General features: G+C 46.9%; 3 protein-coding genes and 1 pseudogene across 7 annotated transcripts; 3 read left to right on the top strand and 1 right to left on the bottom strand.

Annotated features, from left to right (window-relative positions):
- Positions 1-717: 717 nt before the first annotated feature.
- Positions 718-1,233, bottom strand: LOC147962093 (uncharacterized). Its single transcript, XM_087532220.1, has one exon. The coding sequence runs from the start codon at positions 1,231-1,233 to the stop codon at positions 718-720; it is 516 nt and encodes a 171-aa protein (XP_087388346.1).
- A 9,228-nt stretch (positions 1,234-10,461) lies between these two features.
- On the top strand, positions 10,462-11,241 carry LOC147962092 (uncharacterized). The gene has a single exon (XM_087534051.1). The coding sequence runs from the start codon at positions 10,462-10,464 to the stop codon at positions 11,239-11,241; it is 780 nt and encodes a 259-aa protein (XP_087390177.1).
- Positions 11,242-20,654: 9,413 nt separating this feature from the next.
- LOC147962091 (uncharacterized) lies at positions 20,655-21,947 on the top strand (annotated as a pseudogene).
- Positions 21,948-22,388: 441 nt separating this feature from the next.
- Positions 22,389-26,746, top strand: LOC125521676 (uncharacterized). Of its 5 annotated transcripts, none has more exons than XM_087535427.1 (7): positions 22,389-22,735; positions 22,822-23,032; positions 23,670-23,934; positions 24,037-24,504; positions 24,825-25,284; positions 25,360-25,644; positions 25,719-26,746. In XM_087535427.1, the coding sequence occupies exons 2-4, from the start codon at positions 22,854-22,856 to the stop codon at positions 24,061-24,063; spliced, it is 471 nt and encodes a 156-aa protein (XP_087391553.1). In that variant the 5' UTR covers positions 22,389-22,735; positions 22,822-22,853; the 3' UTR covers positions 24,064-24,504; positions 24,825-25,284; positions 25,360-25,644; positions 25,719-26,746. The 5 variants fall into 5 exon arrangements, with proteins under 5 accessions (XP_087391553.1, XP_087391552.1, XP_087391551.1 ...); XM_087535426.1 differs by having other exon boundaries at positions 24,037-24,665; XM_087535425.1 differs by having other exon boundaries at positions 24,037-24,699.
- Positions 26,747-27,707: the final 961 nt, after the last annotated feature.

Genomic DNA, 27,707 nt, shown 5'->3' with positions numbered 1-27,707 from the left:
TTTGAATTTTGGAGTGGGTGTCATTCACCCTTTCATTTGGGTCATTGTGTTTCGATAAGGTCGAGAGAGAGGACTCGAGCGGCGGCGGAGGCGATTTCATGGTGATTCCGAGCTATTCCATCGTTTGATTTGATTTCTCCTCCCTTTTCTCTTCACTCCCCGCCTGCCGAGGTTTGTTCCCCTTGTCTCTCGCATTTCCCCCGTGTATTTTTGCTAGTGTTGTGGTCCTGTAGTTCCAGATCTAGGTGAGTTTCGTTGTCGTGGGTTCGTGGATCGTTTGTTTGCTGTTGTTCATAGATCTGTGGTAGGTGTTGTCGTGTTGTTCTAGCCCGCCCTCTGTAGTCCGCCCAATTTCCCGCATCCATTCTGCTCGCCTGAGTTGTTGGAACCGCCAGTCCCTCGCCGTGCTCCTCCTCTCTCTAGCAGTCGCCGTCGCTAAAGCTCACCGAGGAAGAAAGGGAAGGAGGAAGATGAACACGATGACACGGTAGTTTCCGGCACCCGAACGCCAACTCCACGAGCTCGTACTCGCCAAACCCCGCACACACACTGCGCCCGTCCACACGGACACGCCCGTGCTGGACCTACGCGCACGCATGCACTACTCACCACGGTCCCGACGCGTCCAACTCGCCCGGCGCGCGCCCATACACGCGCCCGGCTCGTTCGACGCCTCGCCGTGGCTTATTGCCTAACATACGCGCCCTAAGCCGCGACTCAGAGCAGCCCGGCGTCCTCGACGTCGGTGTCTGCCATCAGTGCACGCCCCGCGGCCGGCTCCTTCTGCAGCAGTGGGCACTCACGCTTGAAGTGTCCTCTGACGCCGCACTTGTAGCACTTCCCGCGACGGTTGTCCCCGCCGTCTGATGTCGTGCTCGCCGCGCCGTCGTCGTCTTCACCGCATGCACCACCCCGGCGCCGCTCGCGCGCCCGCCACTGTGCTGCGGTGAGCATGAGCTGCTCACCGTCCGCCCGCTCGCCGCCTGCCTGACCACGCCGTCGCAGCCGCTCGTCGAACACCTTCAGGCGCCCGAGCGCGTCGTCGAAGAGCAGCGTCTCCAGGTCACAGAACTGCTCCATCCCCGCCACCGCCGCGTACAGGCGATCGGGAACGCAGTCCAACAGCTTCTTCACCAGGGCTGCGTCCTTGAGCGTCTCTCCGAGCCCTGCAAAACGCGCCACCATGGCCCCGAGCTTGCCGGCGAACTCGTCCAGCGTGTCGCCGCTCGCCATGCGCAGGAGCTCGAACTCCCCCCCGGAGCGTGCCGAGTCGCGCCGCGCGCACGCGGTCCGCGCCGACGAAGCACGCCTTCAGGGCAGCCCACACCTCCGCGGCAGTCTTCTTCGCCGCCACCTATAGAAGCAGGTCCTCGGCGAGTGCACCGAGCAGGTAAGCGCGCGCGGGCTTGTCCTTCTTGGCGATGACGGCGGCCGCCGCGTCCTCCGGCACCACCACCGCCTCCCACAACCCGGCCGCATCAAGGTTCGCCTCCACCTTGATCGACCACGCCGTGTTGTTGTCGCCGGTGAGCAGTGGCACCGCCTGCTGCATCGATCCGCCCGCTCCGCCGGCGTACGGGACGATTGACATCGCCGGCGCGCCCTGAGCTGACCGTGGCTCTGATACCAAATGTTGGAACCGCTAGTCCCTCGCCGTGCTCCTCCTCTCTCTAGCAGTCGCCGTCGCTAAACCTCACCGAGGAAGAAAGGGAAGGAGGAAGATGAACACGATGACACGGTAGTTTCCGGCACCCGAACGCCAACTCCACGAGCTCGTACTCGCCAAACCCCGCACACACACTGCGCCCATCCGCACGGACACGCCCGTGCTGGACCTACGCGCACGCACGCACTACTCGCCACGGTCCCGACGCGTCCAACTCGCCCGGTGCGCGCCCATACACGCGCCCGGCTCGTTCGACGCCTCGCCGTGACTTATTGCCTAACATGAGTTGCGTATGAGCTTGTAGTTGCGGCTTCTAGGTCATTGTGGTCATTTTTCTCCCCTGCTTTTTGGTGTGTTAGGCTTTAGATTTGTTTATTTCATTCTGTAGATGCTGGAGGTTCGCGTACTGGTAGTTGCAGCAGATCAACTTGCAACCTGGTACTGGTACACAGGGTAATTTCCATGTTAAATTTTCTACTAGCCTATGGTGTCTGTTCCCTTTGCTGTTTGATGATAGTTGTAGGTGGCTGGTCATGATTTCCCCTGGTAGCTGCGTTTTCCAGGAATTCATCTGAATTTGATGCTTCTACTACTATGTTTTTACCCATAGAATTGTAGTGTACCTCAGAATTTCAGTGTATGTTGCAGACCCGCACTGTAGTTTCCCCTACACTTACACTGTCTAGCTTTTTTGTTTGTAATGGCTAGAGGTATGCATACTGGTTGTTGCAGAGGTTGATTTCCATGTATTTTTCTGCTAGTTTCCTTTTACGTTAGATGATAGTTGGAGATTATTCGATGTAGTTTTTGTAGTTGTAGGTGGCTGCTCATGATTTTCCCTGGTAGCCGAGGTGTGTCTGAATGTGTTCCAGGAATCTCTCTGAATTTGATGCTTGTATTACAGTGTTTGCACTGAAATTTTCAGTCGAATTTCAGTTTCCTTACACTATTTATCAGTGTATTTACATTCTAATATTAGTGTACTTTCTTTGTTACTTGCACTGTAATATCAATGTACTAACTATGTAATTACACTGTAGTATCAGTGTACTTACACTATAAATCCCTGTGTAGTTTCAGTAAATTTACTTTGCAATCCTATTTGTTTTCAGCATTTGGTTAGTTAGTCATGCAAGTGGATCTCTCTGGATTGTAGCTCAAATTTATGTTGATCTTACCCCCCATATTTTCAGTCTAACTACTGTGTAATCTGTTTGCAGAATCTCACTGTCCCTGATTTTACAGTGTGATACTCCCATTTTTACAGTGTACTTCTCCCATAGTTGTTGTAATTACTATGTAATATGTTCTAGTAGTACGACTATGTAATTTACAGTGTAATACTCCCATATTACAGTGTAATTCTCATGCTTTTACAATTCTCCCATGTTTGTAATTACTGTGTAATTTACAGTGTAATACTTCCAAATACTCCCAGAATTACAATGTAACTTTCCTCCCAGAATTACTGTGTAATTTATCATCCAGTTACAGTGTAATTTGTCCTAGCAGTACTTGTAATTTCCCCCCTAATTCGAGTGTAATTCCTGATTACAGTGTATATCCTGAGTCACAAATTCCAGTGTAATTTCTGATTACAGTGTTTATCCTGAGATACAGTGATGTTTCGGTAGTTTATTCTGTTGAGAGTGCTGATTCTTTAAATGATCCTTTTGTGCCTAATGACTTTGCGGAACATGGTACTGATGCTATGTCTTTGGTAGTTATTTCTGTCTTGTTCTCTACTTTCATTCTCTTTTTTATTCTCTCTTTCAGTTTATTAGTTTTTCTGTTTGTTGACTGAATTATTTTTCAGGGTCTTTCTAGTGATGATGGAGGGTTTGATAAAGCTATTTTCAATTTCTATTTGAATCATATGAGCTTTTCTGATCTAGTTTCAATTTTCTGATGACTTACCTTTTTTATTCACAGGAATTACAGTGTAATTTAGCCCAGAATTAGAGTGTAGTATGCCCCTAGTATTACAATGTTATTTATCCCAAAATTTCGTTGCAATCCCAGTGCTTTCTTTTTGTAATTGCAGTGTAAAATACCCTAGAATTGCAGTGTAATTTAGCCCAGATTTTAGTGTAATCCCAATGCTTCATTTTTTGTAATTACAGTGTAATTTTTCCTAGAATTATAGTGTAAAGTCCATGCTTCATTTATGTAATTACAGTGTAATTTTTCCTAGAATTACAGTGTAAATTTGATGCTTCATTTATGTAATTACAGTGTAATTTTTCCTAGAAATTCGGTGTAATTAAAAAAATCCAAACAAAGTAGTGTAATTTTCATTCTGAACCTTTGTATTTCTTGACATTTGAGCTTCATCCTTGTTCAGCTTTGCTTGAATTACAATGGATTTCAACTATTTTTTGTGTGATTATGCTGTGTAGTTCCTTGTTTATTAACTTATTATCATTGTAGTCCACTAGTGTGATTATTCATTCCCTTCACTGTCCATGTGTACCGACATTGTAACAAGCTCTGCTTTTCATTGTTAATATTAATGCCTTCATCTGATAGGACTTGTGTTCTTTATGCTGATAGGTCTGTCTCTATATTCATGACTTCATGTGAACTTGCATGTATCTCTGTACTTATTCTGTTTAGCTTTTGCTTGAATTTACAGTGGATTTTAATTTATCCGTAATTTCCACTATATTTGCAGTGTTATATGCCCCAGATTTATATTGTAATATCCCCCAGAATTACATTGTAAATTATCTCTGAATTGTATTCAATAATGCTAGAATATAGTGTAATATTTCCCTAGTTTGCATTGTATGTCATGTAGGTATTAACACTGGAATTCATCTCATTTTTTCCATGAATGTCATGAGTTGTCTAACTCTGTAATTTCCCCAGAGTTCATTTTAGCTACATTGCCCTGTATCGTAGCAAAGATTTTTTCATGTGTACTGCAGCAAAGCTTTTTTCATGTAATTTCCTCATGGTTCATGTTACCTACATTGCCCTGTACTGCATCAAAGATTTTTTTCATATGTACATACACTGGAATTCGTGTTGGTGTAGTGTTTTGACAGTGAAATATTAACAGTTTTAGCTTCAGACAGTTAGAATTTCTTCCCCTGATGATTCCAAAATTTTCACTAGAATGTATGATGTTTTTTATGCAGACTAGTTCATGTAGCAGGTGAATGTAGAGAAGCAGGGTGAGGAAAAACATGGAAGAGTTCAACGGAAGTGTGATCAAGAGGAGTAGTACATGTCCTGAGCTGCGAACCGTGTCTTGGGTGATCTTCCTCTGTCCTACACCAATTATTCGGATTTGTTCTTCCCCCTTGCTTCCCTCCAGGTACTTGCCCCTCTGTTGTGCCTCTCAGATCTGTTTTTGTTCTCTCTCTCTCTCTCATGACATCTCCCTGATGTTTTTCTGCTCTTTCTTCTCCTCATTTCCCCTCTCCCATGGCGCCTCCTAGATACGTAGTGTGATGCAAGTTAAAGGAGGGTCCTGGGAGACGCCAGTACTCTGATGATTTTTGTTCCTTTTCTTTGTCAGAAATAGACAGTATGAAATTCCCCATGTTACCGCTGTTCAGCAGCAACAAGAGAAAACAACAGTTCTGCAGCATTTTTCTTCTATTTCTTTCCTGATGTTGAGGTCCATTCAGGGTGTACATTACATTCAAGCGGGTCAGAGTTTACCAGACCCATTGCAGAAATAGACAGTAGATGGTGGAGGGTTTTGGGGACATACATGTGTCAACTTTTTATTGGTCTGTATTTTCGATTGTTGTCGAATTGAAACACAGTCGAATGTCAAATAGACAGTCCCTTTAATTTCAATAGGGATGTTCAACATGAGCATCATACTGTGGTGAGGTTGAATGTGGACGGCGGTCTAGTATGGATACATTTGGTCAGATGAGAGCGCGTGGCCTTTTACTTGACATGTGCATATTGGTATTGGGGCCATCCCGACCAATCTCATGTATTGGTCCTTGTAAAACGATTTTGGTGAAAACAAGTCCATAGTATGGAAATTTCATGAATAAACTAAAAACAAAGGATTCAAGGAAGGAAAAGGGATTTGTTTTGTTTTGTAAAAGTTATGTAGTTAGAACTTATATTATATATTTATATCATGAAAATCCAGTTTGATTTAAAAAAGGAACTCCAACAAGTAGTAGTTATTTGTTTTTATTTATAGTTAGTAAAGAATTATTAATGTTTTGTAAAAAAGAAAAAAAGTTCAGTAATCAATAATCTTCATGAATTCAAAGATTTTTGTTCGTTTATATTGCTTCTGAACGAATTCCTAATTCTTTAATTGTGTAATCTTCACGGACAACGAAGAGGCCACGTTGTTGGACGATCGCAAACATTGTGGTTTTTCTCTACCTTGGACGGTTTTATAGGGCAAAGCGGGATTCTATCTACTGTGTTTTCTCCAACTTCCCAGGTTTTCTCTATGTTCTTTTGATTTTGTTTTGAATTCATGAACTTTTTTGATAAATTTAATGAATATTTGAAATTTGTCAACATTTTTGAGTTTGCAAATCTTTTGAAATTTAAGAATAATTTTAAAATTATTGAAATTCATAAGCATATTATAAGCTCGCGCACATTTTTATAATACATGAATATTTTAGAAATCCAGACATTTTCTTGCAATAATATATTGTTAAAGTCAAAATCCGGCAGTCAGGGAGTTGCCGAGTTTTCTTCGACTGGTATTCTTTGGACAAAACATTTCTTTTTTGACTAGCAAGCCTAGGGGCTTTTTATTCCTTATCAAATATCGTTACATCGTTTATAAGCGTCTGCATAAGAAATGGTTCTTTACTCCAGCGGGAGTTATGGGCCGGCTCAGTAGAGAGTTGTAGCTAGCTTCCGGTTGCTGCAAAGAGAGCCTTGGCTCAGTGGTAGGGCATGCGGTTGTGCAGCCTAACGACCCGAGTTCAATTCCTAGAATTGACAGGTGATGCACAAGGATTTTCCCCCATTTATTGAGGATCAAGTTTGGTGTGTGATGGAACCACTCATAAAAAATATCTTGATACTCATTTAAAAAATTCTGAGGACCATGTTTACCTTGGTACTCATACTAAAATGGCCGTATGCATCCCTAGTTGGTGCAGAGGCCGGGGAAGTGAAATTCTCCCCCATTTTTAATGGATCGAGTCCTGGCTAGTGTCAAATGGGAACAGAAATTCCCCTTTGTAACAGTTCAGGCACTATCTCGTGGTATTTCTGACCACATGCCGTTATTTCTTGACTCCGGCGAGGCCACTTAGTTGGGAAATAAAAATCCATTTTCTTTCGAGCTTGCTTGGTTTGAGAGAGAAGGCTTCTTTGATCTCATAGCCAGAGAATGGGCTAAGGATGTAGGAGGTAGGTCCGCGCTTGAGCGTTGGCAGAATAAGATTAGGCACCCGAGAAGTTTCTTACGTGGGTGGGCTAAGCATCTGAGTGGGATTTATAAGGTAGAAAAGGAATAGCTCCTTACACTTATTCAGTCCCTAGATGTAAAAGCAGAAACCACGGTTCTGCCAGCCTCGGAGCTTCATGCCAAGCTCGACGCCGAGATGAGACAGAAAGAGCTTCTTCGTGAGGAAGAATTAAAGTGGGCGCTGCGGGCCAAGGTCCGACGAGTAGTCCAGGGGGACGCGAACACTCAATTCTTCCACATGATCGCTAATGGCAAGCACATAAAGAAGAGGATCTTTCAACTTGAACAAGATGAAGGAACGATTCTTGGTTAGGAGAACCTAAAATTTTACATTACTGAGTATTACAAGCAGTTGTTTGGGCCTCCAGAGGATAATGTGTGTCACTGGATGAGTCTAGAATTGAGGATGTGCCTCAACTTACTGCTGTTGAGAATGATATTTTAGCTGCTCCTTTTTCTAAGAAAGAGGTGTTTGAGGCTATTTCGCAGATGAAAAATAATAAAGCACCTGGCCCGAATGGATTCCTGGCTGAGTTTTATAAGAAGTGCTGGCATATTATTAAAGGAGATTTGTTGTCGTTGTTCCATGATTTATTCTCTGGCCAGCTTCACCTTTTTCAGCTGAATTTTGGAACGATAACCCTGCTTCCTAAGAAGACAGAGGCAGTGAGAATCGAGCAATTCAGGCCCACCTATCTTCTTAATGTTAGTTTCAAAAATTTTACCAAGGTCGGGACGAATAGGCTCACACAGATTGCGTATGCTGTGGTACAGCCTACTCAAACTGCTTTCATGCCGGACAGGAACATTCTCGAAGGGGTTGTGGTCCTTCATGAAACGCTCCATGAGATTCACACGAAAAAACTTGATGGAGTTGTTTTCAAGGTGGATTCCGAGAAAGCGTGCGATAAAGTCAAATGGCCTTTCCTTCAACAAGCCTTACACATGAAGGGTTTTGATGAAGCTTGGCGACGCCAAGTAGAATTTTTCACGCAAAAAGGGAGTGTTGGAATTAAAGTGAATGACGACATAGGTCATTATTTCTAGACACACAAGGGCATGAGACAAGGTGATCCAATGTCTCCTATTCTGTTCAACATCATCGTTGACATGTTGGCAATCTTGATAGGTAGGGCAAAGGAGGCCGGTCAGGTGGGTGGCTTGGTGCCTCATCTAGTTGATGGTGGTGTGTCCATCCTGCAGTACGCTGATGATACAATCATCTTTATGGAGCACGACTTGGCAAAAGCGAGAAATATGAAGCCGATGTTATGCTTGTTTGAATAATTGACCGGTTTGAAGATTAACTTTCATAAAAGCGAGTTGTTCTGTTTTGGTAGAGCCAATGCCGAACAAGAGGCTTATAAGCAATTGTTTGATGCGAATTGGTAGCATTACCTTCCACGTACCTAGGTATACCCATTCACCATCGTAAGCTGACAAACAGAGAATGGAAGTGCATCGAGGATCGGTTTGAGAAGAAACTGAGTTGCTGGAAGGGCAAACTCATGTCCTATGGAGGCCGATTCATTCTTATTAATTCGGTGCTCACGAGTATGCCTATGTTTCTCTTATCTTTCTTTGAAGTCCCAGTTGGGGTTAGGAAAAGGTTGGACTTCTATCAATCCCGATTCTTCTGGCAGAGTGATGAACTAAAGAGAAAATACCGACTCGCCAAATGGGATATCATCTGTCGACCAAATGACCAGGGGGGCCTTGGTATTGAGAATCTTGAAGTCAAGAACAGATGCCTTCTCAGTAAATGGCTCTATAAATTATCAGTTGAGACGGAGGCAACTTGGGCGCAGATTCTTCGTAGCAAGTATCTGCAATCTAAGACTTTGTCACAGGCGACAGTGAGACCGACTGACTCGCCGTTTTGGAAGGGTCTCATGAGAGTCAAAGCTGCTTTCTTTAATAGAACAAAGTTTATTGTTGGTAATGGTAACACCACTCGCTTCTGGGAGGACACTTGGCTTGGTGAAACGCCATTGGCACTTCAGTATCCGTCCCTGTATCGTATCGTTCAGCGACGTGATGCTCTGGTTGCAACGATCATGCAGTCCATTCCCCTTAATATTCAGTTTAGGAGGGTGCTCATTGGTCACCGGTAGGAAGCATGGCTTCATCTGGTGAGTAGACTGATGGAGGTTCAGCTAGCTCATCAGCCCGATCAGTTGTGTTGGAAGCTTACTAGGTCTGGAGATTTCACAGTAAAGTCGATGTATATCGATGTCATCAACTCTAGTGTTATTCCTAGTTCCAAACATGTTTGGAAAGTCAAGGTTCCTTTGAAAATTAAAGTGTTTATGTGGTTTGTACATAAACAAATTATTTTAACAAAGTATAATTTGGTTAAGCGCAACTGGACAGGATCTACTAGGTGTAGTTTCTGTGATCGGGACGAAACTATCAAGCACCTTTTCTTTGATTGCCCGTTGGCGAGAGTGTTGTGGCACACGGTGCAAATTGCCTTTAAATTACTCCTCCGAATTCGGTTAGTTCGTTATTTGGAACGTGACTTGTTGGGATAGTGCTTGAAATAGCTAGACACATTCGTGTAGGAGTTTGTGCGTTGTTATGGGCAATTTGGAACTGCAGAAATGACTTGGCTTTTAACAGAACAACAACTATTCATTTTTTGCAGGTTTTATTCTGAGCTACTGCGCTGATCCGTATGTGGTCCTTACTCACTCCGACGGACGCCGGGAAGCGTTTGGTTACTGGATCTGTCCGGTGGGAGATGGTAGCGTGGGATATCTTCAACCGGTTTGGATGGCGGTCATGTAATAGGATAGGCGATTAGTTTACCTATCTTTGTTTTGCCAGCCGGTTGTGGCTTTTGAGCCTTTTGTTTTTGGTGTTGTGGCTCTTGGTGATCTAGCCATTTATTTGTTTTTAGACATTCAGACCTTGTTGAATATCCTTTTTATATATAATTATGGCCGTATGCATCGTTCTGATGCAGAGGCCGGGAAGCCCCCCTTTTCGAAAAAAAACCAAGTAGTCGCTAATCAAGCGGCAAAATTTGACTAAAGAAACCAAACGGCAAAGTACGCATGCAAGGCTGCACCCCCTGGGAGGCCCACACTCCAGCCACCGTGAAGCTCCTAGAGGCCCGAGCAGCCACGCATAAACTAGGAGAAGATATGAAGCCCAGCACACAACAATGCACCAGTTTCCAATTACTGACGGGCGGCCAGTCATTAAAAAAACTTCCCCTAGCGTCGCTCTAGGGTTCCCACCTATCCCCTGGCGGCGATCGCTAGGGTTCCCATCTATCCCACCAAAAATCCAAGAAATCTCACGTAAGACTCCTCCTGCGGAGCGATCCTTACGTGATCCACCAACGGTACGAGAGAGGAGACGAGCTTGCATGGCAGGACCGGAGCAAACGCCGGCGGCGGGGGCCGCCGCGGGAGTTGATGACGAAAGGGCTGAACATGAAGAGATCAGGGCTAATCTAGAAGATAGATTTCAGGTGCTGAACCTCCATGGGGAGGAAGAGGAGGAATTGGATCTGTCCGGAGAAATCGAGGGGCTGATTGAAGAGACAAGATGGGTTGCGGTCTTTAGGGTTCATACCCAGAAACCCTTTAGTCATGTATCCCTCTTTAAATCTTTGAGGAACGTGTGGACATCAGCGCAGGGTGTGACCTTCAAGCCAATGGGTGAAAACATATTCCTCGCGCAGCTGATGTGCCTTGGTGACTGGAACAGAGTGATTAATGGAGGACCATGGCTCTTTCGCAAGGCGGCAGTAGTCATTGAGGAGTACGATGGAATCACGAATGTGAATGACTACAAACTAGATCGTATCCCCGCGTGGGTACGTGTCATCGGAATCCCAGATGGTCTTATGAAGAACAAAACAATTGCGGAGAAGATTGCTAGGAAGGTTGGTATTCCTCCAATAAATGTTATTGTGAATGAAGGACGAATTAACCCAACTAAGTATCTGAGAGCTAGGGTGTTTCTTCCCCTAGATGTGCCACTAGTCAGGTTTGTCCATCTGACATTGAAAGAGAGCAAGAGGTATCCGGTGGAATATGAAAAACTCCCGGATTTCTGTAATTACTGTGGTCTGATCGGACACTTAGTAACAGAATGTGGGGATGGAACTCATAGAGTTGAGGAATGTGAATGGGGCAACTGATTAATGGTCAAGTTTGATGATCCGTCTGGCGGACCCGGTTATGGTCGTGGTGGTGGCCGTGGTTCAGGTCGTGGAGGAGAGATGTGGAACAGAGGGAGGGGTTTTGATGTTGACAGAAACCAAGCACCAAGAAGTGCAGGGAGGGGCAATGTTGGTGATCTAAATCCACAAGAATCAGAGAGCATGGAGACGGAAAGAGAGGATGATCCTCAAGGGAAAGATGTTGTGCCCTTCGCTAGAAAGCGTCTCATTAGTCAGGATGGGACTGTTAATGCAGCAGCTAACTCCTCTGTGACACCGCCACCAGGTTTTGTGTCTGATCAAGTCCTACTGATCGAACACATAGGTGGAAGTCAGATTGATAAAACCCTCATGAGTACCCCTCAAAAGATACATGATAACAAAAGGCTGAAGGCCAATATGTCAGTGTCGACAGAACAATCAGCGGCGTCCTCCTCCGAGGAGGGTCGAGAGCAATGAAACTTATTAGCTGGAACTGTCAGGGTTTGCTCGGGGCCCCGACAGTTAGATCGCTTCTGGACATCCAGAGGCGGAATAATCCGGATGCGTTTTTCCTGTCTGAAACGCATTTGGACGAGACTAAGGCAGAAGAGATAATGAGGAAACTGAGATGGACCATAGGATTGTGGTACCCTGTCTTGATGGTAGAAGTGGAGGATTACTGTTAGTCTGGAAGAAGGAGGTTAGGATCTACTCCCAGACTAAACGTTTAATTGCACTGATGTTTCGGTGGAAGAAGCGGATGGTAGAGTATGGAGGCTTACGGGTATGTATGGAGAACCAAGCTGGGATAATAAGAACAAAACATACCAGCTGATCCGAGATCTTCATGCCCACTCTAACTTGCCGTGGGTGGTTATTGGGGACTTTAACGAAATACTACTGTCGTCAGAAAAGGAAGGAGGAGCCCAGCGGCAGCAGTCCAAGCTCAAAGCGTTCCAAGACGCCCTGGCAGACTGCTCTTTAGAGGATATTGGATACCATGGTGACAAATTTACCTTCTTTAGAGGAGCATTGCGAGAAAGATTGGATCGAGCAGTTTCAAATCCGGGATGGATGGAGATGCACCCGTTGTGTGGTCTTGTAAACCTGGATATGGGTAAGTCGGATCACAGACCTATCTGTTTGGATACTGAATACCTGACGGGTGTCGCAGGCCCACGGTGTCGATCAGGAAGGAAATTTGAGGCAAGATGGCTAGAAGAAGAGTTGGTGGAGGAAGTAGTGCGAACGGCGTGGCAAAAGGCAGATCAGGGGGCTTTGTCCCTCGGCTAGTGAGAAACTAGCAGCAGTACATAAAGATCTTCATCAATGGGATAGGAAAATTCTGAAGGGCCCTCGAGCCAGACTGAAAACAACGCAACAGGAATTAGAGGCACTGATGAGAGAGCCATATGATGCTGAGGCACGTGTAAAACAGCAGGATTTGACGCTCAAAATTGAAAATCTCTTAAAGCAAGAGGAGATTTACTGGGTCCAACGGGGACATGCAAAGTGGCTTCGTCGCGGTGACCGTAACACCATTTTTTTTTCATCAGTTTGCTTCGGCCCGTCGGCGTCGTAACTTGATCAAGAGATTGAAAGACAATAATAATGCATGGGTTGAGGGGAATGATAACCTTAAGCCCCTGATCTTTGATTACTTCCAGAATCTGTTTTCATCGGAGGCAGGGCTGATTGATGAATCTTTACTGAATACAGTAAAACCCGTAGTCACGGGGCAAATGAATGACCTCCTGGTTGCCCCATACACGAGGGAAGAAGTAAAAAAAGCGATGTTTCAAATAGGTGATATGAAAGCACCTGGCCCCGATGGGCTTCATGCCATATTCTTCAAATGTTTTTGGCATATCGTTGGAGAGGAATTAACAGATGAAGTGCTACAAGCTATAAATAACAGGAAAATCCCTAATGGATGGAATGACACTAATGTGGTGCTAATACCTAAAGTTGACAGCCCAGAGTTAATCACTATGTTTAGACCCATTAGTTTATGCAATGTGGTGTATAAAATTATCTCAAAAATGTTGGCGAATAGGTTGAAGAAAATCCCGCCTGAGTTGATTTCTCCTACACAGAGTGCTTTTGTACCAGGTAGATTGATCACTGATAATGTGTTGATTGCCTATGAGTGCTTTCATTCCATAAAGAAGAGAACACATGGGTCGAATGGGATTTGTGCAGTTAAACTTGACATGCTAAAAGCATATGACAGAGTAGAGTGGGAATTTTTGAGACAGATGATGATGAGGTTGGGGTTTCATGCACAATGGATTGAGCTAATTATGGAGTGTGTCTCTTCTGTTAAATATCATATCAGATTTAATGATACAGAGACAGATGAGTTCATACCAACTAGAGGTCTAAGACAGGGAGACCCACTGTCCCCTTATCTCTTTCTGATTTGTTTTGAAGGACTATCAAGTATGTTGATGCATGAAGAGGAAATTGGTGGAATTGAAGGAATAAAGGTGGCAAGGAATGCTCCTTCAATATCCCACCTTTTGTTTGCAGATGACTCTCTAATTCTTATGAGAGCCACGGTGCAAAATGCAAGCACTTTGAAGAGAGTTCTAGATACGTATTGTGAGAGCTCGGGACAGCGAGTAAGTACACCTAAATCTAGTGTATTTTTCAGTCCTAATACCAGAGTTAGTGAAAGAGAGGCTGTTTGTGGAGTACTGAATATATTAACTGAAGCGTTGTCTGACAAGTATTTGGGATTACCGACAATTGTGGGTGTTGACAGAAGTGACTGCTTCCAGCATCTTGTTGACAGAGTGTGTCAAAGGCTGAAGGGTTAGAAGCAAAAATTCCTATCAGTTCAAGGTAAAGAAATCCTTCTCAAAGCGGTAGCTCAGGCAATTCCATCATATGCTATGTCTGTTTTTAAACTACCGAAAGGAATTTGCAAAGCAATCATGGATGAAATATCGAGCTTCTGGTGGGGGGATGGAGAGGAAAAAAGGAAAATGCATTGGTATGCATGGTGGAAGATGTGTGTACCAAAGAAGAAGGGAGGAATGGGATTCAGAGACCTTCATAGCTTTAACCTTGCTATGCTAGCAAAGCAGTGTTGGCGACTGATCCACAATCCTGACTCTTTGTGTGCACAGGTTTTAGGTGCAAAATACTATCCGGATGGTAATATCCTGCGTGCTGGACCGAAGAAAGGCTCCTCGTTCACATGGCAAAGTATCTTTGCGGGGATACAAACGTTCAAGCGGGGGTGTATTTGGAGGGTGGGTACGGGCTCACAGATCAATATCTGGGAGGACCCATGGATTCCATCAAGCCCGACCAGGAAAGTAATTACCCCTCGAGGGGGAGTTATGTTGTCAAAAGTGCAAGATATGATTGACCCACATACGGGTCAGTGGGATGAGGCACTTATTCAGAGTGTGTTCTCACCAGTTGATGTAAGCAGAATATTACAAATCCCACTCCAAGTTGAAGTTACAGAAGATCTTGTGGCATGGCAATTCATCAAGTCTGGAACATTTTCAGTACGCTCGGCTTATTATGTGGAGTTTGATCACCAGTTCGGTCGGCATTACAGGGAAGTTAATAGTCCAGGAACTGCTCAGCTAAACGGGGTCTGGAAGGAGGTTTGGCGCCTCCGATTACCGGGGAAGATTAAGCACTTTGGTTGGAAAGTGCTTAAAGGAGTATTACCGTGCTACGGTGTGCTAGCGGACAGACATATTCCCTTGATCCCACAATGCCCAATATGCAAAGTTGGCTTGGAAGATATCTAGCACTGTTTATTCACATGTGAGAGAGCTCGACTTGTGTGGGCATCGCTAGGACTAACAGAGGAGATTGATAATGCTGTTATACAGGACCGGTCCGGCTCTGTTAATTTGGACATATTGATCCGACTACAGAAACTAGTAGGGGATATTCCAATGGCCGAGCTGATTCTTGTTACTATGTGGTATATATGGTGGCAGCGGAGGCAAGTAATGAAAGGGGAGACAGTGACGACCCCGGAACAGACAGCTATCTCAATACGAGTTCTCGCTACCAACTTTGTTCGAGCAAATACACCAAAAGTGGCCACCCGCAAGAAAGATCAATTGTGGAAAAAACCAGGTAGTGGAGTTATAAAGATTAATGTTGATACATCATTTCATGAGGAGAATCTTCGTGGAGCCTGTGGCGTGGTTGCTCGGGATGACCATGGCAAATTTTTGGGAGCAGCAACACAAGTTCTACCTCATGTATCAAGCGCAGGATCTGCTGAGATCTTGGCTATCCGCTCCGGACTATATTTAGCAGCTAACATGGGATGCACAAAGATCATCATAGGATCGGACTGTATGCAGGCCTTGGAGGCAATATCTGATCCGACTACGTATATGGGAATTGATGTCCCAGTTGTGATGGAGTGTTCTCTCTTGTCGATGGAGTTTATAAGTGTTAGTTTTGATTTTTGCAACAGAGAGGCTAATATGCTTGCGGATGGTCTTGCGAAGCATTGTATTAGCAGCAGAATCTCTGAAAGTTGGGAATCTTCCGTCCCTGATTTTGTTCTTCACCATTATGTAAATGACCTTGCTATTATTTGAGAAATAAAGTCTTGACGTTCAAAAAAAAATGCACCAGTTTCCAATTTGGTAGCACTGTTTTACTCCCTCGCCAGCCCAACTTGGTTTTTCAGCTCCGCCACTGCCCACTGCTAAGTGCATGCCGAGCGTCAATGTTAGTAACTTAAATTACAAATTAAACTGAATAATCAAATGCTTTTATCTTGTTTTCACTGTTGCGTGTTGTATTTATTTATACCTTTAAGGGGCTAGCCATGTTGAGCCCCCGATTTCATGCATTTCTAGCCGTTGGATCATGGTCAATCTGGTCTTTGGGCTCGATTCGGCCATTCAATAAGTGGCGTTCGTTTTGACAGAGCAATTGTTTTCGAGGTCTAATGACCGGTGGGCTCGTGGCAGGTAGATGTTGGTTGGTTGAGGCGTTTCGAGGTGTGGAGCATGCCTCCCCTTGTGTGTCGCGTGAACGACGCGCGTTTGGTGCCCCGTGTGAGCGTTGCTTTACATGAGCCGCCACTTCAAAAACCCTAGCCCTATTTCCCCTTGACCCCACAGCACAGCACCCCTTCCTCCTCCATCCTTCCTTGCTAGTCGTTGCTGCCACCCACCATCTCTCACTGCAGGCCACCAACCAGTCCTTGCCAGCCATCCCACATGTACTCTGGTTGTCATCTCCTTCGCCTTCAACTCTTCCTTGTGCTTCTTGTTGTTGCCTCATGGAGCCGCCCACCCCCACGAAGCTCCGCGCCGCGGCAATGGTCATCCTTGGCGGGCTCCACTGCCGATGCTCTCCTCTGCAGGGCTCAAACCGCGGTCGATGATGATGGCCTGCTCCCAGGCTAAGGTGGAGGTTTCTCCGGTGGTTGCGGACTCATGAAGAGGTGTTTGTTCAACGAGCCGCCCGTCCCAGCCACCAGTGGCGGAGCTACCAAATTGCCAAAGCCTGGACACGGTCATAAGTTAAAATTCACTTTGGTCTAATAAACACCACAAGTATCACATTTTAGATTACTGTCATGTGTAATATACGCACTTCCATTTCATACTATATCGTAGAAGTAAATAAAAACATTGGATACAACACCAAATAATTCATTAAAACCTTTCAACGTTTATATACGAAAAATCCAATATACGATGTTTATTTTTATGCTCATCCCTTTGTTGCAGGCTTTGCCACGGTTCCACTTGTGACTAGTTAAACAAAACTCTGCTCAATTCTAAAATTTAAACAAGCATAACTTAAATCTGCCACAATCAACGTAGAACTGCACAATTTTTTGATAAATTAAATATATAACTTTTTTTTAGAACCAAATTATATACTATAACTACTCACCTAGTTGTGGCTCGCCTGTCGCAACTAGAGTGTAAGGGCATCTCCAGCCGTCCCCCCAGGAGGCTTTTTTCATCGCCGGCGCATATTTTTTCACCCAATCAGGCCCCCACGAGTCCAAAAAGCGCCGGATTTGACGAAAGTTACGCCCGGCGGTACCAACCCAAACCCAAAGAGCTAGGGCGCAGCTGGGGGCACCGACACTCCATTTTGCATGCAAAAACCCCACAAGTCAGCCTCAGACCTTACTCTCTCTCCTCTTTTCCTCCCAGGCCCACCATGTGCATGGCCAGCGAACGCCTTCCTCAGCGCGTGCATGGCAGGCCGAGGCGGGGACCCGGCCATGGGGCAGTGCTACCTCGCGCGGCGCCGCCAAGCGGAGACGCACTCGCCGGCCCCGGCCAGCACCGCAGACGCCGCCGTCGCGGCACCCCACGCCGGCCGCCGCGGCCGGGACCGGGACCCCACTCCGCCGCAACTCTGGATCGACCATGCCCGCGCACCAGACGCCCGGGGTCGCCTGGCCCAGCCCGTACCCCGCGGGGCACCAGCCCGCTGCCGGCCGGGGTGTCGCCTTCACCGGCCAGGTCCACGCCCAGGCGGTTCTTCAAGCGCCCCTTCCCGTCGCCCTCGCCGGCCAAGCACATCAAGGCCACGGGCGTCCCCGGCATGGGTGGAGATGTTGCGCGCACGCTGAGGAGCCGATCCGCGCGGGCGAGGAGGACGTCCTGTCCAGCGCGTCGGAGAAGGACGACGCATTGCAGTCGTCGCTGCTGGCCTCGCTCCCGTTGCCGTAGCACCAGTTGGTCCTCGTGGGGCACTGCGGCGGCCAGCGCACAGGCGGCAGCTTTGGCGGCGGCATCGTCTCCTCCCGCGTGTCCCTCCTGCTCTTGGGCACGCCGGTGGAGCTCTCCCAGGAGAAGGGCACATGCGTGCGCAACGGCGAGGCGGCGCACCGCAGGCTGCTGCCGGGCGCATCCGCGGAGGCGCAGGAGCGGCGCGGCGTGGGGAGCGGCGAGTCGATCAGCGCGAGCCGCTGCAGGCGTGCTGACTGCGTGCGGGTGAGCCTCGTGTTGGCTGGCATCATGGGCGCACGGGCTGCAAGCGCGGGCGGGCGGGCGGGCGGACCGCTGTGCAGATGGAGACCGGGGACATGACCGCGAGCACCTCCTCGCCCAGGGTGTTGAGGACGGTCACGGCGGAGCCCGACAGGTCTGGCGCGTCGGCGACGGGATCCATGCCGTGCTGGCAAGTGGGCGGCGGCCAGTGTGCGCATGCACGCGCGGGGCGGCAGTAGCGGAAGGCGACGCGTTCGACGGCTTCGCTTGGGGGTGTCTCACGGCTGAAGATATTTTCAACCTCAAGCTAAAATTTTCGCCGACAGCTCCCCAAGCGGCGAAAAAAATGTCTCCTGAAGGGCTGAACGGCTAGAGATGCCCTAATTCCGCTGGGCGGAGTCGCCGCTTTGACCCATGTGCCCTTGCGCTTTCGATCGCGAGTCGCGACTGTCACCGGCCAGAGTCGAGGCCCCGCCGTCCACCATATCTCTTGTCGGCCGCTCGCCTCCTCTCCGCACTCTGCCGGCGGCCAGTCCGCCTCCGAGATCGAGGGGTAGCTAGGGCAGTGCGCGCGCTGCCGAGCGTCAGTTCCATCCGGCGAATCGAAGTCCCTCGTCCAGCAAGATGGCTTCCTCAATCCATCGATTCTGAATCGTGTTTCACGTACGAAACAAAGAAATGGGCCTATGGCCTCTTGGTTGTAGCGAGAAAGGCCCAATATGCAAGGAAATGGTCAAAGCGGCCCAGATAGTGCATTTCGTTCATTTCCAGCGTTTATTTCGCGATTTTCCAGCATATCTCAACAAGTTTAACGATTCTGATGGCTTGGCTAGCTCGTTGGACTTCATGTAAACGGCGCCGTCGAGCACGGGCACGTGCCCAAGGTGCCCGTACGGTAAAATCGCCCCTACCAGCCACCTACGTACAAGGTGATTCTTTGATGGGCTTCAAACTTTCACTTTGATAGATGGGAAGGCCTGCATATGAAGAGCATGCAGAACAGCTTGGCCTCTTTCCCTCATGATGAGAACTTCTGCCCGTACGTCTCAAATGAAATTTACAGGTGAATGGTCCATGGAGATGACATGTTTTTCAAATTGATTGAAGGTTAATTAGGATTTTACATATGGCTATTTAATTAGTATCATAATACCTGAGCTTCTACTCATTTTCTAGAATGTTATTTGTTATTCCTTTCACTTATGAAGTGGTCGTCTTTTATGTGTTGGTATTAGAATGAAACAAACTTGCAGTTTCAGTTTGCTTCTACACTTTATCAATGTTAATGCTTTCCGTTAACACATGTCAACTTGGATTATCTGCTTCTTTTTTAAGCACATACACTACATGTCTATAATGCTTACTATAATTTTGAAGCACATATCTAGCAGTTTTTAACATAAAGGAATGACGAGTTATATACATTCCTTGGTTGTAGTCATTATTCAGCTGCACAGAGTTATCAAGTGTGATTCATATAAAACTTGATGTATTTATGTATTTGTGATGCCGGTTATGCCCATGTATTGCTCAAAAGCAATACTAGCATTTCCGTAGAAGTGGCCCTTCTCATTCTTTACTATGCGATGTGAGTTGATAAACAAGTGTACATGGGACCTATATCAACATGGTCTTTCATTCCCCATGTGTGACACCACTGAGTACTTTAAATAAGCTAGTTGTAGCAATATTTCATTTTACATGGTTGTGCAAGTTAAATGTTCTAATACAGTTTATATTTTGAGATATGCTGTGTCATACTGCCAGGTCTCATTGAATAATAGGCAATCAGTGCAAGATATTATTTGTGAATAATTAGGTGTTAGAGCAACTTCAATGGGGCGACCCATTTCGTCCGCGGCCGTCTGTTTGGGTCGGCGCGTTTGGGTCGGCGCGGATAGAAAAGGGGGCCCAACGCGCCGACCCAAACGGACGCGCATCCGTTTTTCGTCCGCGGTTGACCCATTCCGGCCCATTTTTGAGCCTGATTTGCGTCGGCGTGGACACGCGACGGACGCGCGCGCGCTCGTCTACTCCTGTCCCCGGCCCGCTGGTCTGTGGCACATTGGCCTCCCCTCTCACCCCCCGGCCAACAAGCAACCCTCCTCCGTCACCGACGCCGTCGCCCATTTTTGCTGGCGACTCTTCCAGCTGCCGCCGCCTCCACATCCGCCCAGCACGCCGCCCCTGCCTCCAGTCGCCCACCGCCGCCGTTTTGCCGTCGGGAGCAAACTGGTTCCCGCCGCCGCTTCCCCCACCGCACAGCCGCCCGCGACCAAGAAGATGCCTCGCCGCCCCCGCCACATCCGACCGGCATGCTCGTCGGACGCCCTCACACTAGTTGGACGCCGGCAGGGCAGCCAGCTGGTCTGTGGGCACCGCGTCTCCCCTCGCCGGCCGTCTCCTTCTTCGACGCCCGCAAACTGTTTGACAATTTGCCAAGGTACGAAAATGGACTCCGTCGACGAGTTCTTTTTCCACAATTTCCTTTGCGACTCCAACGATTCGTCGTCCGGCGACGAGGAGGAGATATTGGCTGCCGTGTTGGTCCATCGCCACCTCAACAACCAGCGGCCGTTGTTCCGTGGCTCCATTCCGGGCCACCTTCCGGCGTTGAACCGTAACCGAGAGAGCGGGCATTTCCTTCTCTGGAAGGACTACTTTGATACAACGAAGCCGTTGTTCAAACATCACAAATTCCGCCGGCGGTTCCGTATGAGTAGGCATGCTTTCAACCGTATTAGAGAGGGAGTGGTCGGCTATGATGACTACTTCGAGTGCAAAGAGGATGCCGTCGGCAAGATTGGTTTCTCCTCTTATCAGAAATGCACTGCCGCCATCCGAATGCTTGCATATGGAGTGCCCGGTGATCTCATTGACGAGTACGTCCGTATGAGCGAGTCTGCATGCCTAGAGTCCCTGTATAAGTTCTGCAAGGCTGTGATTGCTGTGTTTGGCCCTGAGTACTTGAGAGAGCCGATAGCTGAAGATACAACCCGTTTGTTGGCGATGAATGCCAGCAGGGGCTTCCCGGGGTTGCTTGGCAGCATAGACTGTATGCACTGGGAGTGAAAGAACTGCCCTTCTGCTTGGCAAGGGCAGTATAAGGGACATGTCAGGGCTTGCACTGTCATACTAGAGGCGGTGGCGTCTCAAGATCTCTGGATCTGGCACTCTTTCTTTGGCATGGCTAGATCACACAATGATATCAACGTGCTTCAGCGCTCGCCGGTGTTTGCTAGGCTTGCCGAAGGCAACAACCCACCGGTGAACTTTACTGTCAACGGCCACAACTACGACAAAGGGTACTATTTGGGTGACGGTATCTATCCTCAGTGGACCACTATTGTCAAGACAATACCCAACCCTGTCGGAGAGAAAAGGAAAAGATTTTCCCAAGAGCAAGAGAGTGATAGAAAGGATGTCGAGCGTGCCTTTGGTGTTTTGCAATCTCGATGGGGCATCGTTCGGTATCCTGCTAATACTTGGAGCATGCAGAAACTATGGGAGGTGATGACTGCTTGTGTGATCATGCACAATATGATAGTAGAAGACGAGCGCCCGGAACGTCTGTACGATCAAGGCTTTCAGTTTCAGGGTGAGAATGTTGTGCCTGAGCATAAAGTAGCGGCAACATTTGAGCAGTTCACTCAGTTTCATGAAGACATGCGTGATTGGGAAACTTACGTGCAACTGCAAAATGATTTGGTTGAGCATATGTGGACTCATGTTGGCAACCAATAGATGTATCTTCTTTTATTCGTTTGCAAAACTATGTGGAACATTTTTATTTGTATTTGGCTTGTAAAACTATACTATTTATTTGAGAACTATTTTACTTGTTATTTCATTTCACAACATGTTTAAATGCAAATCAATGTAAAATTGGGCGGCCACGCCTGCACATATGGGTCGGCGCGTTGGGCGCACTGCCGACCTATATGAAAAACAGGGCGGACGGCGGGCGGGCAGCCGAGTCCGTTTGGGTCGGCCTGTTGGAGTTGCTCTTAATGCTCATAGGTGTGGCGTGTCGAGGACGGCGAGCGTGGCTGATGTCAAAACGTCAAGGTGAATTTCACCCAATGCTGGGTTGTTCTGCTCGCGAGCACACGTGAGCACGGTATCCTGGCGGCTCGTTACTTCATCGGGATGGGACGCGTTACTTTACTGAGCCAGGCAGTCGACCATTTTTAAATCCTGTGAAAAGGAAATACGGTCGACAGGCGACGACAGCTCCGGAGCGCGTGGATGCCGCCGTGACGGGAGAATGCCCGAGCCATGGCTCGGGACCGTGATCTTCTCCTGATCCGTGGCTTAGGAATTCAGGTTTCCGGTAGGCGGCGGTAGGCCGAAGAGTAAATGACGGATGAGGACAAGTGCGGGGCTGTCTCCTACCTCTGGCTACGCTTTGCTGGATCTCCATCGACGGTTATGGCTCTCTGAGCAGCGGATATTGGCGGCGGGGCGGGCGCGGAGATTGCAGAGCAGTGGTTTGTTGGAATAATGGAGTTCCGTGTACAGCCTATTAGGAGGTAATCCCCTCCCCCCACGCATCCTTACTGCCTGCTATTCCTTCATGCCAGATTTAAAAAAAAAAGGATATGTATGATGGTCCTAGATTTGGCCGATGCGAGCGACAACGAGTTTCCGATGGAGCCGCTCTGCTTCCCCGCGGTGGCGATAGGTGCGGATGAGCTGCCCCCCATGGCAGGGGGTAGCACGGACGGCCAGATCTGTGCAGCGGAGGGGGGAGTTGCGGGCGAAAGGGATGTTGAACCACATGCATCCGACCAATCGATTCATCCAAAGACTCCAGGCTGGACTAGAAGGTAATCTCTTGGATTAGGGTGATTGGATTTGGGGACTATTTGTTCTATCAAGTTGTAGTTAGAAAATGCATGAATTGACCTGCAGAATTGTTGAATATTTTTTGCAAACAGAGATTTTAGGTGCATATTTTTGGGATAGAAACAATATTAAGAGTTTAATATATTGTTTGGACCTCGTTGCTTTCACTCTAGCCAGTAGTGAACATACTAGCACCGAACAGACGACTAAACAAGGAAAATCATGGCATTTGGTTTTGCCGGGTGATCTTGAAAATTGCATAAACTGACTTGCTCACATGATTATTCTGTCTTCCAGGCAGCAGATTTCATTCATGTCTTCTTGTAGTGCAAACAAATTCCGTGGAACCTAAAATTGGTACATAGATTAGCATGCACCTGATGATTAAAAGAAGTCTGAGCAATATTGATTAGTTCACTGCATATTGGATCCTGACATGAGCAAGCATATAGTGCACCTGAGTTGATAAACTGTAATATCGGACTTTGAGTTGGACACAAACATAAAGGATCATCCCTCATAAATGGAAAATGATTTGAGAAGTGTGGATACCAATTGATTAATATAGCCGTATTTAGCATAAACACATGCTGGGAAAAGTGATTTTTTTTATTTAAGAAACAGGGTGAGAATTGGAGCAGCTGCTCCAGGAAGGACGCCTAACCCTGGACGTCCCAGCGCCCTGTGGAAGGCTAATCGTGGATTCGCTGAGAAACCAGGGGAGATTGTGATCGTGCCTGCAATTGGCACAAGCTTTGATACGCTCGGCGAGGCCTATGACTTTCACAATATCTACTCCTGGGAGAAGGCGTTCGGGATAAGGCACGGGAAGAGCAGACTGAATGTGGAGAGGACAAAATGCATGGAAGTTTGTGTTTGTGCGGTATTCCACCATAACCATAGTTGCGTAAAATTGTATTAATCTGATTACTCTTGCAGTTCATCAAACATGACCCATGGTATTTTCTTGGAAATGGTTTTGCAGGGAAAACCCGGGGTGGAGGACACTTGATCGTGCCGATGCGAATGCCCTACACTGATAAGATTGCTCCGTTCAAAGGCCAATGGTTGGTACATAGCTGAGCATCGTGAGCAGCACAACCACTCGTTGTGTCCAACATATGGGCAGACAATACACTGGCATTTGCACAAGCACATTGATGTCTACAGCAGAGATCTGGTTGAGCAGTTGCGCCAGAACAATGTGAACCTAGCAAAAGTACACAACATTATTGGAAGTTTTTTTTGGGCTCAATGGAGAAGCCCCCCTTTACAAAAAGAGCTCTGAAAAATTTGTGTGGAAAAATCACCAGGGTGCGGGCTGAAGATGATGTGAGGAAACTATGGAGGTTTTCGCAGAACTCAGTTCAAGAGATCGCCACTTCACTTATCGTGTGCAAGCAGACAACGATGGTCCGATAACAAATTTGATTTGGGCGAATGTGAGCAGCAGGTTGCAGTACACATTCTTTGGAGACATCGTTACTTTCGATACGACTTACAGAACAAACATGTACAACATGCCATTTGGTCTATTCGTCGGTGTGAACAATCATTTTCAGAGTATCATCCTGGCTGGGGTTTTGGTTCGTGATGAATAAGAGAAACATTTGAGTAGGTTTTCACGGAGTTCGTTAGGATGATGGGAGTGAGTGCGCCCAAAACAATTCTGACATGTTTGAACCTTTATAATACAAAAAATGTGTGGTTCATCCATTTCAGGATTGATGTTTTTGAAACATGGATTGTAATATGATTTAACTTGTTGTGCAGATCAATGCTGCGCAATGGAGTTTGCCATAAAAAATGTAATGCCTCAGACTGGTGCATCGATGGTTCAAGTGGCACGTGCTAAAAAAAGGCAAAAGAATCACTGAATTCATTGTACACCAAGAAGAGTGAGTTCAGGGCAGAGTTCCACAAGGTAGTGAATCACATGCTTACAATCGACAAATTCGAGGAAGCTTGGAAGATCTTGGTGGAGAAATACAATCTAAAGACTCGCTCATACATGACGCAACTGTATGAAATACGGCACAAGTGGGAGAAGCCATATTTCAAAGGTGTTTTCTGTGCAAAGATGACCAGCACACAGCGCAGTGAATGTACAAACAACATGCTGAAGAATAATGTTCCACCGGGTTGTCCAGTGAATATGTTTATCAAGAAGTACATGAGACTTCAGTTTGACAGGGAAGCAGAGGAGAACTACGAGGAGAAACAGACACAAATAGTAAGATTTATTTGATGATTGACAGTATATATGAACTGCTAGCCTAGTAACTAATTTGGTTTATCTGTGTTTCAGAGTAGGCCTCTACAATGCAAACTTAGCTATCGATCGTCATCCTGGTAAGATATACACATGAGCTATGTTCGAGCAGTTTGGGCATATACTCTATGAGTGTGGGGCATACCAAGTTGAAGAGCTTGAGAAGGGGAAACTTTATCGTGCGATTCACATGGAGGCTGCAAGGAGAGAAAAGTGCTGCAGAGTGTCGTACGAGGTAAATGTACTGGAAGGGGGTGATGAACTTGAATGTGAGTGTGAGCCATTTGCACACATGGGTCTGCTATGCAGCTATGTTTTAAGGTATGGTCACTTTGCGGTTGGACACATTTGTGCACAGCCTATGGTGAACTAACGGAGAAAGTTAAAATGTGCAGGTGCTGGATTTCATTCATATAATAGAGATACCACAGAAACACATCGTCAAGCGATGGACCAGAGATGCACGCGACATACTACTGCCTCACCTTACTTAATATCTGAGAGATAATGCCCACAATAACCCATTCAGCTTCAGGCATTTCAACATGTACATGCATGCCATGGAGCTGGCGCGGATGGGTGACACAAGTGTTGAGGCCTGTGAGAAATTCATGTCTCTCAGTAAGAGTTGCTTGATATAGATATGCAACACTTTGCAGAGGTGAAGGATGGGCTAGGAGGATAGCTTAAAATGGAGATGTCGTTAATCAGGCACCAGTGCAGGCGACAATTCTTGATGGAAGTGGAGATGCATCTATCGGAGCTTTGAATGCTGAAGCTACTTCAGTGAACAAGTGGGAACATGCTGGCTGGATTGTTGGCTCCAAAGAAGCGAAAAGAGATGGGTCGCCCAACAACTGCCCAAGAGAAGGCGCCATACGAGGGTCTAAGCAAATGGATGAGGTTCTGCACGATATGTCGTCAGCAGGGGCATAAGAGGACAACCTGCCCAGACCTGGCGATATCCTGAAGCCTGTTCGCAAACCGGCAAGGTGCAAAAATTGTGGCGTTGAAGGTCACAGGCGAAACAACTACAAAAGAGTAGGTGATCTATGGATGAGCGCCATCTTTTTTTAGAAAAGGAGGATGACCCCCGGCCTCTGCATCTGGACGATGCATACGGCCACTTTATTAATTATTCTCACTAGACTTTACAAAGTCATACAACAGTAAGACTAAAGCCGCCGTCGGATGAGTGCCATCTGATCAGTCGCTTCAAGTTTTTCTATGTGCTGTTTTCGTGAAGAGTGTAATTCTGTAGAACAAAATGTATCCGGTGGTTACTCCCTTTGTAGCACTCCCAAATGGTTGCTGAGTGTGCTGGTCTGCTGTTAGTCATAACAATGCCTTGATGGCTTGTTTTACAATAAACACGAAACTCTGTCACACGATGCTGTGTTATTTTATTTGAATTTGTTGGCTATATGGTCGTGCTTTCTGAAATTTTCAAACAGTGGTGCTGACAAGTCTGAAATTTGCAGGGTCGTGGAAGCACATTCTGAATTTACGAACTGATTTTGAAGATAGTATGCGTGCTGCTGGTGTATTGTTTTGTGAAATGTTTGGTATTATGGTCATGCATTCTGAATGTTTCGGCAGTATGATCACCAGGTACTAGTATATGGTATATGGTAGTTCATCCTTATTTGTTGACAGACTGAACATGCCTGTGCATTGGTTTGCTAACCTGGCTCATATAGTCTGACGACTGCGCTTACCTTTGCAACAAACATGATTCTTGTTCACCGAACTTTAAAAATAGAGGTTGGCTATGTTTGCCTAATGAGATGGGACATGCAAATTAAACAGTGGACAGGTAGCAATGTGCCTTGTTGACAAGTGCGTGCGACTGCGAGGCTCCGCGCCCTGTGCTATGCCGATCCCATTCGAAGGTCAAAATGCAAGAGCGGGAAAAAAAGGGCAGGAAAAATAAATAAGCAGCGGGGTAGCTACTCCTCTGCATATGCCTGCACCAGTTGAGCCATTCCACCATTCTTCTGAAGAGGGGTCTGAACGCTACAGGGGAGTTCTTGCCATGGCTCCTACCCTGCTATCTCTCTCAGTGTCAGGCATTACAAAATTGGATCTAATGCAGAATCTGGATGCAGTTTCGGCAAAGAAAATATTCAGCGAGAAGAAAAGTGGAGGAACGATCGTGGGGAGGAAGATTGGTCTGCGGGTGCGGTGGTGCGGAAGAATAAATGAGACAACGGTCGGCATGGGCTCAGAATCCGCATCGTAACGGCCCACCACGTTGCGCCCACGTCTGAGCCGGAGCACAGGTGATAAACGGCGTACCAAGCCCGTTATGCCAGACATGGGCCCGTGCGACTGTTCATACACGCATATACGAGAATAATACCTGTGCCTATACACGTGGGATT

Source organism: Triticum urartu, chromosome 7A, assembly GCF_056163025.1.
Source record: "Triticum urartu cultivar PI428250 chromosome 7A, HENAU_Tu73, whole genome shotgun sequence".
In the NCBI taxonomy this organism is placed as follows: Eukaryota; Viridiplantae; Streptophyta; class Magnoliopsida; order Poales; family Poaceae; genus Triticum; species Triticum urartu.
Note: the sequence above shows the minus strand (reverse complement) of the source record. Positions and strands in the feature narration are given on the sequence as shown.